Source organism: Lithobates pipiens, unplaced genomic scaffold, assembly GCF_037356315.1.
Source record: "Lithobates pipiens isolate NorthernLeopardFrog02 unplaced genomic scaffold, aLitPip1_a1.2 Scaffold_25, whole genome shotgun sequence".
Taxonomy (NCBI): Eukaryota; Metazoa; Chordata; class Amphibia; order Anura; family Ranidae; genus Lithobates; species Lithobates pipiens.
The window spans coordinates 239,031,109-239,047,778 of NW_027507787.1; the positions used below are offsets into that span (position 1 = coordinate 239,031,109).

General features: G+C 40.3%; 1 protein-coding gene across 1 annotated transcript in view; it reads left to right on the forward strand.

Moving 5' to 3' along the window:
- Positions 1–979: 979 nt before the first annotated feature.
- Positions 980–16,670, forward strand: part of HPSE2 (heparanase 2 (inactive)) — a 417,517-nt gene continuing 401,826 nt past the window's right edge. Inside the window, exon 1 of the mRNA XM_077453819.1 lies at positions 980–1,163. Coding sequence (XP_077309945.1) covers positions 980–1,163 — 184 coding nt within the window. The remainder of the gene's footprint in view (positions 1,164–16,670) is intronic.

The following is a 16,670-nucleotide window of genomic DNA, read 5'->3' on the forward strand; positions in this document are numbered from 1 at the left end:
CCCCCTCTTTTCCTGCGGCCTGCCAGGTTGCGTGCTTGGATAAAGGGTCTGGTATGGATTTTTAGGGGGAACCCCACGTCAATTTTTTTTTAAATTTGACGCGGGGTTCCCCTTAATATCCATACCAGACCTGAAGGGCCTGGTTATGGATATTTAGGGGGAACCCCACGTCAAATTTTTTCTTAAATTTGAGGCAGGGTTCCCCTTAATATCCATACCAGACCTGAAGGGCCTGGTAATTGAATTTGGGGGACCCCCACGCTTTTTTATTTATTTATTTATTTTTATTTTTTATCAATGACTTTCAATGAGTGTTCTCTGTATTACGGGAGCCGACAATTCATAATAGCTGCGAGTGATTTTAAAGGACTTTTTTTCCTGCATAAATGACACTTTGTGCAGGGACAATTCTAAGCACGGGAAACATGCGCCCCTTCACAGGCATACTATAGACAACCCCCCCCCCCTACGAAATTTAAAGGAATATTACACTTTTATTGTTTCACTTTAATCATTATTAAAATCACTGCTCCCGAAAAAACGGCCGTTTTTAAAACTTTTTTTTGCATTGATACATGTCCCCTGGGGCAGGACCCGGGTCCCCAAACACTGTTTAGGACAGTAACTTGCAAATTAGCCTTTAAAATGAGCACTTTAGATTTTGAATGTTGGAGTCCCATAGACTTTAATAGGGTTCTAAAGTATGCTGTATACTAGCTCCGTCGAATCTTCTTTATACATTCGACAGACACCATAAGCCTTCCAAGACAGATTCGACCGTAATTCATGTGGATTTTCGGACGAATGCAATTTTTGAACGAAAAACGAAATAAATAAAAACGAATTTCGGGAGTAACTAAATAAATTAAGTTTTCAGACGAAAACGAAATTCCGAAACGAAATATTTTACTCTGCACATGTCTAGAATTCAGAGCTGACTGAAGATTACGATGAATACGAAGCGCCTTCCTGATATGAAATGTATTTCTCGTCCTGTGCAGACATCGTCCGCAGCGACATCTCTCTGGACAAACAGAAAGGGTGTAAAATAGCTCAGCACCCGGACACCATGCTGGAGCTGCAGAGAGAGAAGGCGGCACAGATGCAACTGGTGCTACTGAAGGAACATTTCTCCAACACCTACAGCAACCTGACACTAACAGGTAAGGACTCAACATACAGTACCACTTACCATGTGTAATGTATAGTACCATGTGTAATGTATAGTACCATAACTAACATACAGTACCACTTACCGTGTGTAATGTATAGTACCATGTGTAATGTATAGTACCATAACTAACATACAGTACCACTTACCGTGTGTAATGTATAGTACCATGTGTAATGTATAGTACCATAACTAACATACAGTACCACTTACCGTGTGTAATGTATAGTACCATGTGTAATGTATAGTACCATAACTAACATACAGTACCACTTACCGTGTGTAATGTATAGTACCATGTGTAATGTATAGTACCATAACTAACATACAGTACCACTTACCGTGTGTAATGTATAGTACCATGTGTAATGTATAGTACCATAACTAACATACAGTACCACTTACCGTGTGTAATGTATAGTACCATGTGTAATGTATAGTACCATAACTAACATACAGTACCACTTACCGTGTGTAATGTATAGTACCATGTGTAATGTATAGTACCATAACTAACATACAGTACCACTTACCGTGTGTAATGTATAGTACCATGTGTAATGTATAGTACCATAACATACAGTGCCACTTACCATGTGTAATGTATAGTACCGTGTGTAATGTATAATACCATAAATAACATACAGTACCACTTACCGTGTATAATGTATAGTACCATGTATAATGTATAGTACCATAACTAACATACAGTACCACTTACCGTGTATAATGTATAGTACCATAACTAACATACAGTACCACTTACCGTGTGTAATGTATAGTACCATGTATAATGTATAGTACCATAACTAACATACAGTACCACTTACCATGTGTAATGTATAGTACCATGTGTAATGTATAGTACCATAACTAGCATACAGTACCACTTACCGTGTGTAATGTATAGTACCATAACTAACATACAGTACCACTTACCGTGTATAATGTATAGTACCATAACTAACATACAGTACCACTTACCGTGTGTAATGTATAGTACCATAACTAACATACAGTACCACTTACCGTGTGTAATGTATAGTACCATGTATAATGTATAGTACCATAACATACAGTACCACTTACCGTGTGTAATGTGTAGTACCATGTGTAATGTATAGTACCATAAATAACATACAGTACCACTTACCGTGTGTAATGTATAGTACCATGACTAACATACAGTACCACTTACCGTGTGTAATGTATATTACCATGTGTAATGTATAGTACCATAACATACAGTACCACTTACCGTGTGTAATGTGTAGTACCATGTGTAATGTATAGCACCATAAATAACATACAGTACCACTTACCATGTGTAATGTATAGTACCATGTGTAATGTATAGTACCATAACATACAGTACCACTTACCATGTGTAATGTATAGTACCATGTGTAATGTATAGTACCATAACTAACATACAGTACCACTTACCGTGTGTAATGTATAGTACCATGACTAACATACAGCACCACTTACCGTGTGTAATGTATAGTACCATGTATAATGTATAGTACCATAACTAACATACAGTACCACTTACCATGTGTAATGTATAGTACCATGTGTAATGTATAGTACTATAACTAGCATACAGTACCACTTAACGTGTGTAATGTATAGTACCATAAATAACATACAGTACCACTTACCGTGTGTAATGTATAGTACCATGTGTAATGTATAGTACCATAACTAACATACAGTACCACTTACCATTTATAATGTATAGTACCATAACTCAGAAGAGGAGAGGAATAAAGGGGCAGGGGCGCTCGTTAGGACTTTTCAGGCAATGGACAAAAGTATAGTAAAACAAATATTTTATTGACAACAAGATTACAACAGACAGGTCATATATAGAAAAGAGTTAAAAACATAAAACACATATTGACAAAAAATTGACACGGAATAGTACCATAACTAACATACAGTACCACTTACCGTGTATAATGTATAGTACCATGTGTAATGTATAGTACCATAACTAATGCCCAGTACACACGATGCGATTATGAGACATAAACAAACATTGCGGGATGAAATATAAGGAAAAAAAAGTAAGGAAACTTGTACAGACAGTGATCAGTAGCTTTATTAATAAGGATTATAATGATCTAAAGTTGTGATAGAGGGTTTACAACTACTTTAACATACAGTACCACTTACTATGTATAATATTGTGTAATATATAGTACCATAAATAACATACAGTACCACTTACTATGTATAGTATTGTGTGTAATGTATAGTACCATAAATAACATACAGTACCACTTACTATGTATAGTATTGTGTGTAATGTATAGTACCATAAATAACATACAGTACTACTTACTATGTATAGTATCGTGTGTAATGTATAGTACCATAAATATATATATACATACGTATCAAGTCTCGGGGGTGTGCAGTGTGCTTTTTGTTCATTTTTGAATATATTTATTATTATTATGTTTTTTTTTTTTTTTTTTGTTTTTATGGCATATATACACAAATGAGAACTTTTACATATGAGTATGTCAGATTTACCTTTTGCATCCAGCAAGTGGTGAGTGTGCGCCCACTACAGGTTCCCTGGGGTCTGATTGAATGCTGTGCTGTGAATAGTCCATGCTGTGTAAATGGGGAAATGACCGGCGCTAACTCAAATGAAGGGTGAAAAGCCGCTACATAAACACAAAGAGGCTAAAGAGTAAGGGTCCTTTCACATTGACGTTCCGTTCAGGCCCACCTGTCAGTTTTTCAGGCGGACCTGAACGGGTGCTCCATAGAGGTCTATGGAGCGTCGGATGTCAGCGGTGACATGTCCGCTGACATCCGACCCGCTCCGATCCGAAAAAGTGTAACGGAGGAAAAAGCTATTTTTCCATCCGTTTGCGGATCGGATCGGATGACAACGGGCATTGCGGTCCGTCGTCATCCGATCTCCCATAGGGGAGAGCGGCGCTGTGACAGGTCCGTCCCTGCACAGTGTGCAGAGACAGACCTGTCATCTCCCTGCTCAGCGGGGATCGACGGAGTGATCCCCGCTGAGCAAACGGATATCCACGGGGCGGATCAGAACTGATCCGCCCCGTGTGAAAGGACCCTAAATGATAAATAATGTAGCGCTAGGGAGTGAACTCATATAGAATAATACAAAAAAGAAACAATTATACAGAAATACAAATAGAAATGTGAAAAAGTCCAATGGGTGTGGAGGTCCTGAGAAGGGCCGTATGCCGCCTACCACCAAAAGACGACCAATCAGAGATGGAATCTGCTGGCAATGTCCGGTATGAGAAGCATCAGGGACGGCACATCTTCAACCAAAAAGGGGAAGTATATCTACTCTTACCGGAACAGGAGGACTCGAATGTCAGTGTCAGCGAGTCATAAAGGCATGGATGCACTGTGATATAGGGAAGGGTGGGGGGCTCTTGACTTATGCGGGGGGGGGGGGGCTCTTGATATCTGATGTAAAGGTAGGATGGGGGGGGGGGGTTCTAGACATCTAGCCTTACAGATACCCAGTTTCCCCCGAAAATAAGACCTAGCGTGATTGTCGGTGATGGCTGCAATATAAGCCCTACCCCCCAAATAAGCCCTACCCTGTTTCCCCCGAAATTAAGCCCTACCCTGAAAATAAGACCTTCAAGGAATTTAACTAAGGCTTATTGGGGGGGGGGGGGGTAGGGCTTATATTGCAGCCATCACTGACAATCACGCTAGGTCTTATTTTCGGGAAAACAGGGTGCAAACGGTCTTTTGAGGGCAACCATAATGCTGCTGTGGCCCATGATAAAATGGAGTTCGACACCCCCTGCTCAAGGGGTGGGGGGGGGCAACTCAATGTGGTCCTAATTTTCAGGACAGATTCAGAATGGCAGCATCAAAAGGCTCGATGTATGTCAGTAAATAGATTTTTTTTTTTCACTTTAGTGGCAGCTTCCAAAGTCGCATGCTATATCTGTATATATTAGGGCGGCACAGTGGTGTAGTGGGTAGCACTCTCGCCTAGCAGTAAAAAAAAGGGTCACTGGTTCAAATCCACAACCACGACACTACCTGCCTGGAGTTTGCATGTTCTCCCTGTGCTTGTGTGGGTTTCCTCCGGGTACTCCGGGTTTCCTCCCACACTCCAAAGACATGCAGGTAGGTTAATTGGCTTCTGTCCAAAAATTGGCCCTAGTATAAGAATGGGAACCTTGGATCGTGGGCTCCTTTGAGGGTAGGGACTGATGTGAGTGCGCAATGTACAGGGATAGGGACAATTGTAGACACTCACTCAGGTTGAACTGGATGGACTGGTGTCTTTATTCAACCTTACCAACTAACTATATCACATATTATGCAGGATTCTATTCAGCCAGCAGGTGGAGCTTCAGGCTCCTTTAACATGCTCCCTCTGTCTCCTTATCACCAATGATAAAAAAAAAAAAAAAAGCCTGTTTACAGGTCCCAGTAGCTCAAGTAGAAATTTGCAGACACAATGAATGAGTTAGAACAGCGGCTCATACCTTATATGAGCCATCCAAGGTTTCATCATTGAAGTTTTCATTATTAAGCTTCTGCCATTTAGGAAGGTGAAGATAGAAGATATGTTTTGATAGAAAAGACATATTGGGGGTTGATTTACTAAAACTGGAGCGTGAAAAATCTGGTGCAGCTCTGCATAGAAACTAGACATGTGCATTTCGTTTAGTTTCCGAATTCGTTTAACAAATTTCGACAAATTCGTTAATTGGGAAATATTTCCGAAATAATGAAAACCTGTTTAACAAATTTTTTCGGAATATTCGTAAATTTGAAAAATTCTAAATTCAAAATATCGGAAATTCGAAATTCGAAAATCCGAAAAATTATAAATTCCAAAAATAAGGAAGAAAATTTGAAAACCTGAAAAATTTGAAAATTGGAAAAGCCGAAAACCTGAAATTTTGAAAAGCTGAAAATTCAAAAATCGGAAATAACTAATAATAACTTAACTATTGCTAAACTATTAAATTATAGGTATTGGAATCTCCTTTCAAATTTGGCTGTAATGAATGAATGCGTAAAAAATACGAATTTATCCGAAGTTACGAATTATTCGAAATAGCGAATGCTGTATATAAACGAATGGAACATAAACAAATTGATAATAATAAATAACAATAATAATAATACAATTTTTATTATATTAATTACTAATAATTAATTCCTTTCCATTTGATTAGATGTTGTATTCGTTATTTCAGATAATTCATAACTTGGGAAAAATTCGTATTTGTCACATTGACTAACTTAGTGAACGTAATGAATACAAATTTATCCGAAGTTACAAATTATTTTAAATAACGAATGCCGTATATATAAACGAATGGAACATAACAAATTGATAATAATAAATAACAATAATAATAACATTTTAAATATATTAATTATTAATAATTCATTCCTTTCCATTTGTAGCATTCATTATTTTTTCGGAAAATTCATAACTTTTGAAAAAATTCATATTCGTCACATTGACTAACTTTGAAAGGAAATTCCAATACCTGTATTTTAATAGTTTAGTTATTATTAGGTAATTATTATTTAAAATTTTGCGATTTTCTTTCCTTTTTTCAGATTTTTACATTTTGTGATTTTTGAATTTCCAGATTTTTGAATTTTACGAATTTCCGAATCTACGAATTTATGGATTTACAAATTTTCAAATTTACGCATTTATGGATTTACGGATTTTCACGTTTTCGGATTTTTAAATTTTTCAAATTTACGGATTTTCACGTTTTCGGATTTTTGAATTTTCTAATTTACGAGTTTTGCATGTCACACGCAAAAATAAAAGAAAAACAAAAAAAGATTGAAACTAAAAAAAAAGTTTTCGACAGTGCACATGTCTAATTGAAACCAATTAGCTTCCAGGTTTTATTGTCAAAGCTTAATTGAAGAATCTGTAGCTAGAAGCTGATTGGTTACTATGTGCAGCCGCAACAGATTTTGCACTCTCCAGTTTTAGTAAATCAAACCCATTGCGTCTGCTAGCGATTTTCTTTTTCGATTTTAACTCTAAAATGAATTTCCTGCGCTGTGTTCTGTCTTTTTAGCTAACCCATCATACTCTGAGAATCCCTTATCATGTACTAAATGTTTATTTGTAAATGTAAGTTACATGCATAAAAATATACATATAAAATAATAGTTCAAAAACATATTAACTTAGAAAATAGTGAAATATTAAAATCATTATAGTTTCCATTGAAGAGAGGTTGAACTCTCTTCTTACCTACTCCATGCAATCAAAAACACAACTTCCACCCACAGCTCTTAAAGGGACAAAAATAAATAAATAATTAAATTACAAATTTTATTTTATTTTTTTATTTTTTTATTTATTTCATTTTAGTCTAAATATGAGATGTGAGGTCTTTTTGACCCCCAGATCTCATATTTAAGAGGACCTGTCATGTTTTTTTCTATTACAAAGGATGTTTACATTCCTTGTAATAGGAATAGAAGTGATATTTTTTTTTTTAAAAACAGGGTAAAAAAAAAAAAAAAAAAAAAGGAAAAAAAAAAACATTTTTAAAACGCGCCCCGTCCAGACAAGCTTGCATGCATAAGTGAGAAAATAGCAAAAAAAATCTGGGGACCCTGATGTAGGGGGGCTCTCTGGGGACCCTGATGTAAGGGGAGGCTCTCTGGGGACCCTGATGTAAGGGGGAGGCTCTCTGGGGACCCTGATGTAGGGGGGCTCTCTGGGGACCCTGATGTAAGTGGGAGGCTCTCTGGGGACCCTGATGTAAGGAGGAGGCTCTCTGGGGACCCTGATGTAAGTGGGGGGCTCTCTAGGGACCCTGATGTAAGTGGGGGGCTCTCTGGGGACCCTGATGTAAGTGGGGGGCTCTCTAGGGACCCTGATGTAAGTGGGAGGCTCTCTGGGGACCCTGATGTAAGTGGGGGGCTCTCTGGGGACCCTGATGTAGGGGGGCTCTCTGGGGACCCTGATGTAGGGGGGCTCTCTGGGGACCCTGATGTAAGGGGGAGGCTCTCTGGGGACCCTGATGTAAGTGGGGGGCTCTCTGGGGACCCTGATGTAAGGGGGAGATCTCTGTGGACCCTGATGTAAGGGGAGGCTCTCTGGGGACCCTGATGTAAGGGGGAGGCTCTCTGGGGACCCTGATGTAAGTGGGGGGCTCTCTAGGGACCCTGATGTAAGTGGGAGTCTCTCTGGGGACCCTGATGTAAGTGGGGGGCTCTCTGGGGACCCTGATGTAGGGGGGCTCTCTGGGGACCCTGATGTAAGGGGAGGCTCTCTGGGGACCCTGTTGTAAGGGAGAGGCTCTCTAGGGACCCTGATGTAAGGGGGAGGCTTTCTAGGGACTCTGATGTAAGGGGAGGCTCTCTGGGGACCCTGATGTAAGGGGGAGGCTCTCTAGGGACTCTGATGTAAGTGGGGGGCTCTCTGGGGACCCTGATGTAAGGGGGAGGCTCTCTAGGGACTCTGGTGTAAGGGGAGGCTCTCTAGGGACCCTGATGTAAGTGGGGGGCTCTCTAGGGACCCTGATGTAAGTGGGGGGCTCTCTGGGGATATATACACACACACACACACATGTATTTCACTGTATACACATGTGTATGCCCGCCCAAGCGTATGACTTCTTTACTATGCTGCTATGGTCTCTAGCCCCAGACCTTTTGTAGACCTAGCAACGCCCCTGCCTGAGACTGGAAAGTTTTTTTTAAGGGTTGCTCCATATTGAAAAGGTAGAGAAAGTCTGCAGTATAGTATGTGATGTGGACGGGTCATTTGTTTGTGAAGGTCAAACAGAAGAGTTCCCAACAAAGCATTATAAGGAAATAAATTCCCGATATTTCCCAACGTCCCCGGAGTTGTGTCACATCCCATTAGGTAAGTCTTTGCACTTCTTTTGTTGGGTAAACTATTTAAAAAAAAAAATCAGACTGTACCATGTGACCAGCCTTAGCCCTTGTACACACGGTCGGAGATTCCAACGGAATGTGTCCGATCGGACCGTGTTGTCGGATATTCCGACTGTGTGTGGTCTGCATCGTACTGTTTCCGTCGGAGTATCCGACGGACCAAGTTTTCCAACTTGTTGGTAAAATTTTCCGACAAAATGCTCCGATCGGACATACTCCGATCATGTGTAGAGAATTCCGATCGGACAAAGTGCCACGCATGCTCAGATCAAATTCCTACATCAAAGCTATTGGCTACTAGCCTGAACGTAGTCCCATCGTAACGAAATAACGTCATCACGTCGGATTTTCCTACAACTTCATCCGACCGCGTGTATACAACAGTTTCGGACAAAATGCAACGGATTTGGTTGTCGGAATCTCCGACCGTGTGTACAGGAGCTTAGAGTTGCTGCTCTACCCCCCCCCCCCCCCCTCCTCCTCCTTGAGACTCAAGGCTTCCATGGAAGGTTCATCTTTGAGGAAATAGGAGTTCTTGGTGGTGACATTTTGATAAGTGGGGTGACTCCACATAGGAAGCACCTGATATGAGTAGACACAACCATTCCCTGAACCTGTAGCAAGGCATAATGTAGAGATATCGGCACTCAGATCTGTCGGTGGACCACGTTGCGTGAGTGATAGGTAATGGGCTCCCGTCCAAGTCCTGACTTCTCATTACAAATAAACAGGTTCTTAGATTTCTCCCATGAATGTCTTCCTCCTGGAACCCAGCAGCTGACCCTCCACCGCTCCCCCCGAGCTCTCTATTTATTTTTTATTTTAATTCTGTATTATTACCAAATGGATTCCGATACGGAATGATCTCATAGGAGCCATCCTATATTAAACAAACATGGAATCTGGCCCCCGTCTTCTATTCTACTAGATGTTCTAATGTCTCCCATGGCTCAGAGCAGATTCTGAAAAATAAACTTCAAATGTCCTACAAGATGAGGAAGATGGACGGGTGGAGGACGAGGAGCTCACAAGACGGGGATGTGAAGGACGTTTTCTATGTTTTTTTCTTTCTGTGAGCTGCACTCTGAATGAACCCGCTGAATGTGAAGGAGATAATAGCAGACAGACCTGGCCTATGTACTCTCCGTGACGGCGTTGTTTGAATTTACAGGTGAATGTGCAGTAATGAGGTGAGACCTCCCTGAGATGCCTCGTCTTTAGTAATCCGTATAATAAACTCAGGAGTGATACCGACAGGTCATCCTCCTATCTCATTGACTGATAGATATGTGCATTCAGTTTCATTCCGATTCGAAATCCGGACGAATTTTCATTATTCGGACATTCGGATGCATCCGAATTACCGAATTACAAAGCTAATGAATTCAACCGAATTCGGCCGAAATTCGACTCAATACCGGATTCGAAATGATTTCAACATGATTCGACATTATTTCAACCGCATTCGAAATTATTTGAACACGATTCGACATTATTTCAACCACATTCGAAATTATTTCAACATGATTCGACATTATTTCAACCGCATTCGAAATTATTTGAACATGATTCGACATTATTTCAACCGCATTCTAAATGATTTCAAGATGATTCGACATTATTTCAACCGCATTCGAAAATATTTGAACATGATTCTAAATGATTTCAACCGCATTCGAAATGATTTCAACATGATTTGACATTATTTCCACCGCATTCGAAATTATTTCAACATGATTCGACATTATTTCAACCGCATTCGAAATGATTTCAACATGATTCGACATTATTTCAACCGCATTCGAAATTATTTGAACATGATTCGACATTATTTCCACCGCATTCGAAATTATTTCAACATGATTCGACATTATTTCAACCGCATTCGAAATGATTTCAACATGATTCGACATTATTTCCACCGCATTCGAAATTATTTCAACATGATTCGACATTATTTCAACCACATTCGAAATTATTTCAACATGATTCGACATTATTTCAACCGCATTCGAAATTATTTGAACATGATTCAACATTATTTCAACCGCATTCGAAATGATTTCAACTGGATTCGAAATGATTTCAACTGGATTCGACATTATTTCAACCGCATTCGAAATTATTTCAACATGATTCGACATTATTTCAACCGCATTCGAAATGATTTCAACATGATTCGACATTATTTCCACCGCATTCGAAATTATTTCAACATGATTCGACATTATTTCAACCGCATTCGAAATTATTTGAACATGATTCAACATTATTTCAACCGCATTCGAAATGATTTCAACTGGATTCGAAATGATTTCAACTGGATTCGACATTATTTCAACCGCATTCGAAATTATTTCAACATGATTCGACATTATTTCAACCGCATTCGAAATGATTTCAACTGGATTCGAAATGATTTCAACCGCATTCGAAATGATTTCAACCGCATTCGAAATGATTTCAACCGCATTCAAAATGGTTTCAACTGGATTCGAAATGATTTCAACTGGATTCGACATTATTTCAACTGCATTCGAAAATATTTTGTGACCCGACTTTAGGGCCATGTATCTCGGGGTCACTTGGTGCTAGAAACTCCAAATTTGGATATTTTGTAGTGCTAGTACTATTGTGTTGGCATACCAAATTTGGAGTGTCTAGCACCAAGTGATCCCGAGATACGTGGCCCCAAATTCGGGTCACAAAATGTCAAGCACTTTTCTGCAGCAGAGAATGACATTTTGCGACCCGATTTTGGGGCCACATATCTCGGGGTCACTTATAGCTAGAAACCCCAAATTTGGAATGCAAACACAATAGTACTAGCACTACAACATATCCAAATTTGACCAAGTGACCCAGAGATACATGGCCCTAAAGTCGGGTCACAAAATATTTTCGAATGCGGTTGAAATAATGTCCAATCCGGTTGAAATAATTTCGAATGCGGTTGAAATAATTTCGAATCATGTTGAAATCATTTCGAATGCGGTTGAAATAATATCGAGTCATGTTGAAATCATTTCGAATGCGGTTGAAATCATTTTCGAATCATGTTGAAATAATTTCGAATGCGGTTGAAATAATTTTGAATGCGGTTGAAATAAATTCGAATCATGTTGAAATAATTTCGAATGCGGTTGAAATAATGTCGAATCATGTTGAAATCATTTCGAATGCGGTTGAAATAATATCGAGTCATGTTGAAATCATTTCGAATGCGGTTGAAATCATTTTGAATGCGGCTGAAATAAATTCGAATCATGTTGAAATTATTTCGAATGCGGTTGAAATAATGTCGAATCATGTTGAAATCATTTCGAATGCGGTTGAAATAATATCGAGTCATGTTGAAATCATTTCGAATGCGGTTGAAATAATTTCGAATCATGTTGAAACCATTTCGAACGCGGTTGAAATAATGTAGAATCATGTTGAAATCATTTTGAATGCGGTTGAAATAATTTTGAATCATGTTAAATACATTTACAATCCGGTAGAAATATTTTCGAATGTGGCCGATTTTTCGAATTCGGTAGAAAACTAAACGAAATCCGAAAACGAATTTAAGGAAGTTAACGAATATAACTAAACGAAATTAATGAATTAACGAATTAAAACGAAACGACACTAAACTAATTTTTTCCTTTTGCACATGTCTATTGACTGAAGGGTCTGAAAACAGATTAGAATCAGCAGAGTGGGTGCTTTATAGTAAAAGAAATACCATTTTCACTTCAGCGCTTTACATCTTACAAATTGTACAAATTTACAAAATTGTCCACGAGAAGACATGAAGCAAGGAATAGCCAAATGCTTCTCATCGTCTATTTTATTGTATCTGTGGAAGGCCCAACCGGGATATGGGGGCTTTTGGAGGGGACCGCAGTGTAGCCTCTTCTCTTGTCTACTGACTATGGGCCTTGGATTTGGAAGGGGGCTCTATTCTTTGGGAGGTGGGTGCCTGGGGGAACTTTGGGGTGGTCTTGCTTTGGATTTGGGACCATGTCTCCCCAAAACACACAGACTCTAATGCCGCGTACAGACGACCGGACTTTTCGACGGACTAGGTCTCCCCGACGGACTTTCCGAATGAACGGACTTGGCCACACACAATCACACCAAAGTCCGACGGTTTCAAAACGTGATGACGGACTAGAATAAGGAAGTTCATAGCCAGTAGCCAATAGCTGCCCCCGCGTCTGTTTTTTGTCCGTCGGACTAGCATACACACGAGCGGATTTCTCGATAGGAACTGGGTCCGGCGGAGTTCCGGTCGTAAAAATTGAAACATGTTCTATTTCTAAGGTCTGTCAGATTTTTGGACAGCAAAGGACCAACGGAGCCCACACACGATCGAATTGTCCGATGGATTCGTTCCTTCGGACGTTTGCTGTCGAAAAGTCCGACCGTGTTGTACGCGGCATTAGAACTGGAAGACCAGGATACAGATTTGGGGCCTCTGTGCCCAAACCAGCATTGACTGCTTTGACACAGTGGTGTAGTAGGGCGGCACAGTGGTGTAGTGGGTAGCACTCTCACCTAGCAGTAAGAAGGGTCGCTGGTTCAAATCCCAACCACGACACTACCTGCCTGGAGTTTGCATGCTCTCCCTCTGCCTGCGTGGGTTTCCTCCGGGTACTCCGGTTTCCTCCCACAAACCAAAGACATGCAGGTAGGTTAATTGGCCTCTGTCCAAAATTGGCCCCTAGTATATGAATGGGGACCTTGGATTGTGGGCTCCTTGAGGGTAGGGACCAATGTGAGTGTGCAATGTACAGGGATAGGGACAATTGTAGACACTCAGGTTGAACTGGATGGACTGGTGTCTTTATTCAACCTTACTAAGTATGAAACCTCCCCCCCAAACTCAGAGCAGATGTTAATATAATCAGCTCAAAACAACCTGATGCTGGGGTCTTCTGCTATAATCTTTTACTACGGTGTCTTTATTGTATAAATTCCCCATTGTGTGCAGTGCCAGGACAGGGTCATCTGGAGCCCAGGGCAAACATACAAAACTGCGCCCCCCCCCGCCCAAGATGATTATCCCCCTAAGCATAAATCCCCCCTCCTCCCAGTACAAATCCGCCCCCCTGCTGAAATCCTCCTCTCAGCACATATCTTTGCCCCCCCCATGCCCCGAAATTTTCCCAGCTCAAATCCCCCCCCCAAAAAAATCACCCTTCCTAACACAAATCCTCTAACTCTAAAATCCCCCCCCACTTCAAGTCTCCCCCTACCAGCACACATTCCCCCAAATCTCGCATCCTAACACAAATCTTCTACCCCCCCCCACCCACCTCCATACACAAATCTCCCTAAATCACCACTCTTAGCAGCCCCCCACCCCAAATCTCCCCTCCTAGAACAATACTTACCCCATATTGCCCCTCATATTCCACAATCTCCTTGTGGTGCCCCCTGAAGCTCGCATGATACAGCAATTCTCAGGGCAGCTGTCCCTTCTGCCCACCACTTGTCCCGGGCCCTGATTGTGTGCCTCTTAGGTGTGAATACCCATTGTTAATTGAGTCAAATATTGTTTCTGTCTGTCTGCTAATAATCTTGGAGTTGGGACTAGCATTGTGTCCACTTTACCTCGTTAGCGAACTGTTGTAGAATGTTTATGTTTATTAGACATGTGCATTCGTTTTCGTCCGAATTTTGGGTATTTTCATTACCGTTTTAACAAACGATAACGAACGTGCAGAATCCGAAAACCGAAAGATCCGACATAAAAAAATGCTTTATTTTCCTTTTTGTTGTGACAACAGTTGGATATAGATAGGAGATTCGACATGACGCTGACAATAGCGATCTGTGTCTTTCGAACGTGTGGTCGAATGTGCCTAACCTTTGCTCTATTAGTCCAAGATTATTCGACATAGAGAGAAAAGATTCAACATAGAGAGAAAAGATTCAACATAGAGAGAAAAGATTCGACATAGAGAGAAAAGATTCGACATAGAGAGAAAAGATTCAACATTATAGAAACAATAGCAAAAAAGGTCAAATGTGCCTAACCTAACTCTATTAGTCCAAGATTATTCGACATAGAGAGAAAAGATTCGACATGAAGAATCGACGAAGCAGTCGCCGCTAGCGGACATTCCTGGTCAAATTCTCCGCCCATAGGCTATAGAAGAATTCTAATGCTGGATGACTAGTAATATTAATAAATATAAGTATTACTAGTGTCATACAACATTAGAATTCTACTATAGCTTGTAGGCGGAACATTTGACCGGAAATGTACGATTGCGGCGTTGTACAGTTTGGCTGCTCCGTAGAATCTTCTTAGAACCTTCGACCCGACACCATAAGCCTTCAATGACAGATTTGACCTTAATTATTTCGGATTTTCAGACGAATGCATGTAATTTCGGGAGTAACTAAATAAATCTATTTTTCGGACGAAAACGAAATTTCCGAAATGAAATATTTCAGTGTGCGCATGTCTAATGTTTATGTTTACTGTTCATTAGATGTACTGAAGATATTTCTGTTTACAGTTTGCATTGTTTAGGATAATGTGATCAAGCTCTTACCTGATTTGTATGCTATATATGCTTTGTGAGTTTAATAAAGTCAATTCCAGTTTGCACCTAAGCTAGTGTCGTCTAGTTCTTGGGTGCAATATTCAGCTATAATACCTGGTTCCTGATTCCAGAGTGGAGGAAGCTTTCTCTTGGCAGAGGCACCTAGGCTGGGTACCAGCTTGTTCATTACAGTATCCAATAATGAAAGTGGATTTCTGTGGAAGTACAGTGACCCGTCCCTGCTTAGTCAGTGAGGCCTCCTTGATAGGTGATCAGACACCAAATGTATGCTGGGACTATCTCCATTTATTGGATGACTGACATGAATAAAGGTGCAAGTCATGGAAGCTTTGGTCATCGGCCAGATGTCGGTGAGGATTGATCAGGTGTTGCCGATGATTGATCACGTTAGTGACTATTGATCAGGTGTTGATGGTGATGGATGATAATAATTTTAGGAGACTTCGGGACTTTCCACTGTCTGAATATTCTTAATTTATACAATGTCAGTGCCCCAAGTCTTGGCACTGGTCCCTTGTTTTTTTTAACGGTTTGGGACGCTCAGATGCATGTGTATGGTAAAGTGGAGCTACACTTGTTCTGAGCACCACAAACCAAAAATGCTATTTAATTCTTTTCTAATTTTCAAAGCAAAGCTAATAAGTAGGGCTGTTTCTGATTAAAATTTTCCTGTTCGATTAATCTATTTTATTTTTAATCGATTAATCGACTAATTTCGATTAATTATAACGCACATACAGTTTTTTCAATTTTTTTTATTAAACTTTAAGTAAAACGTAGAAAGTTAGTTTAACTTTAACTGTAATGTCCACATCTCCCCCATACTGTACTGTCCACATTTCCCCCACATCTCCCCCCATGCTGTACTGTCCACATCTCCCCCCATGCTGTACTGCCCACATCTCCCCCCATGCTGTACTGCCCACATCTCCCCCCATGCTGTACTGTCCACATCTCCCCCCATGCTGTACTGCCCACATCTCCCCCCATGCTGTACTGCCCACATC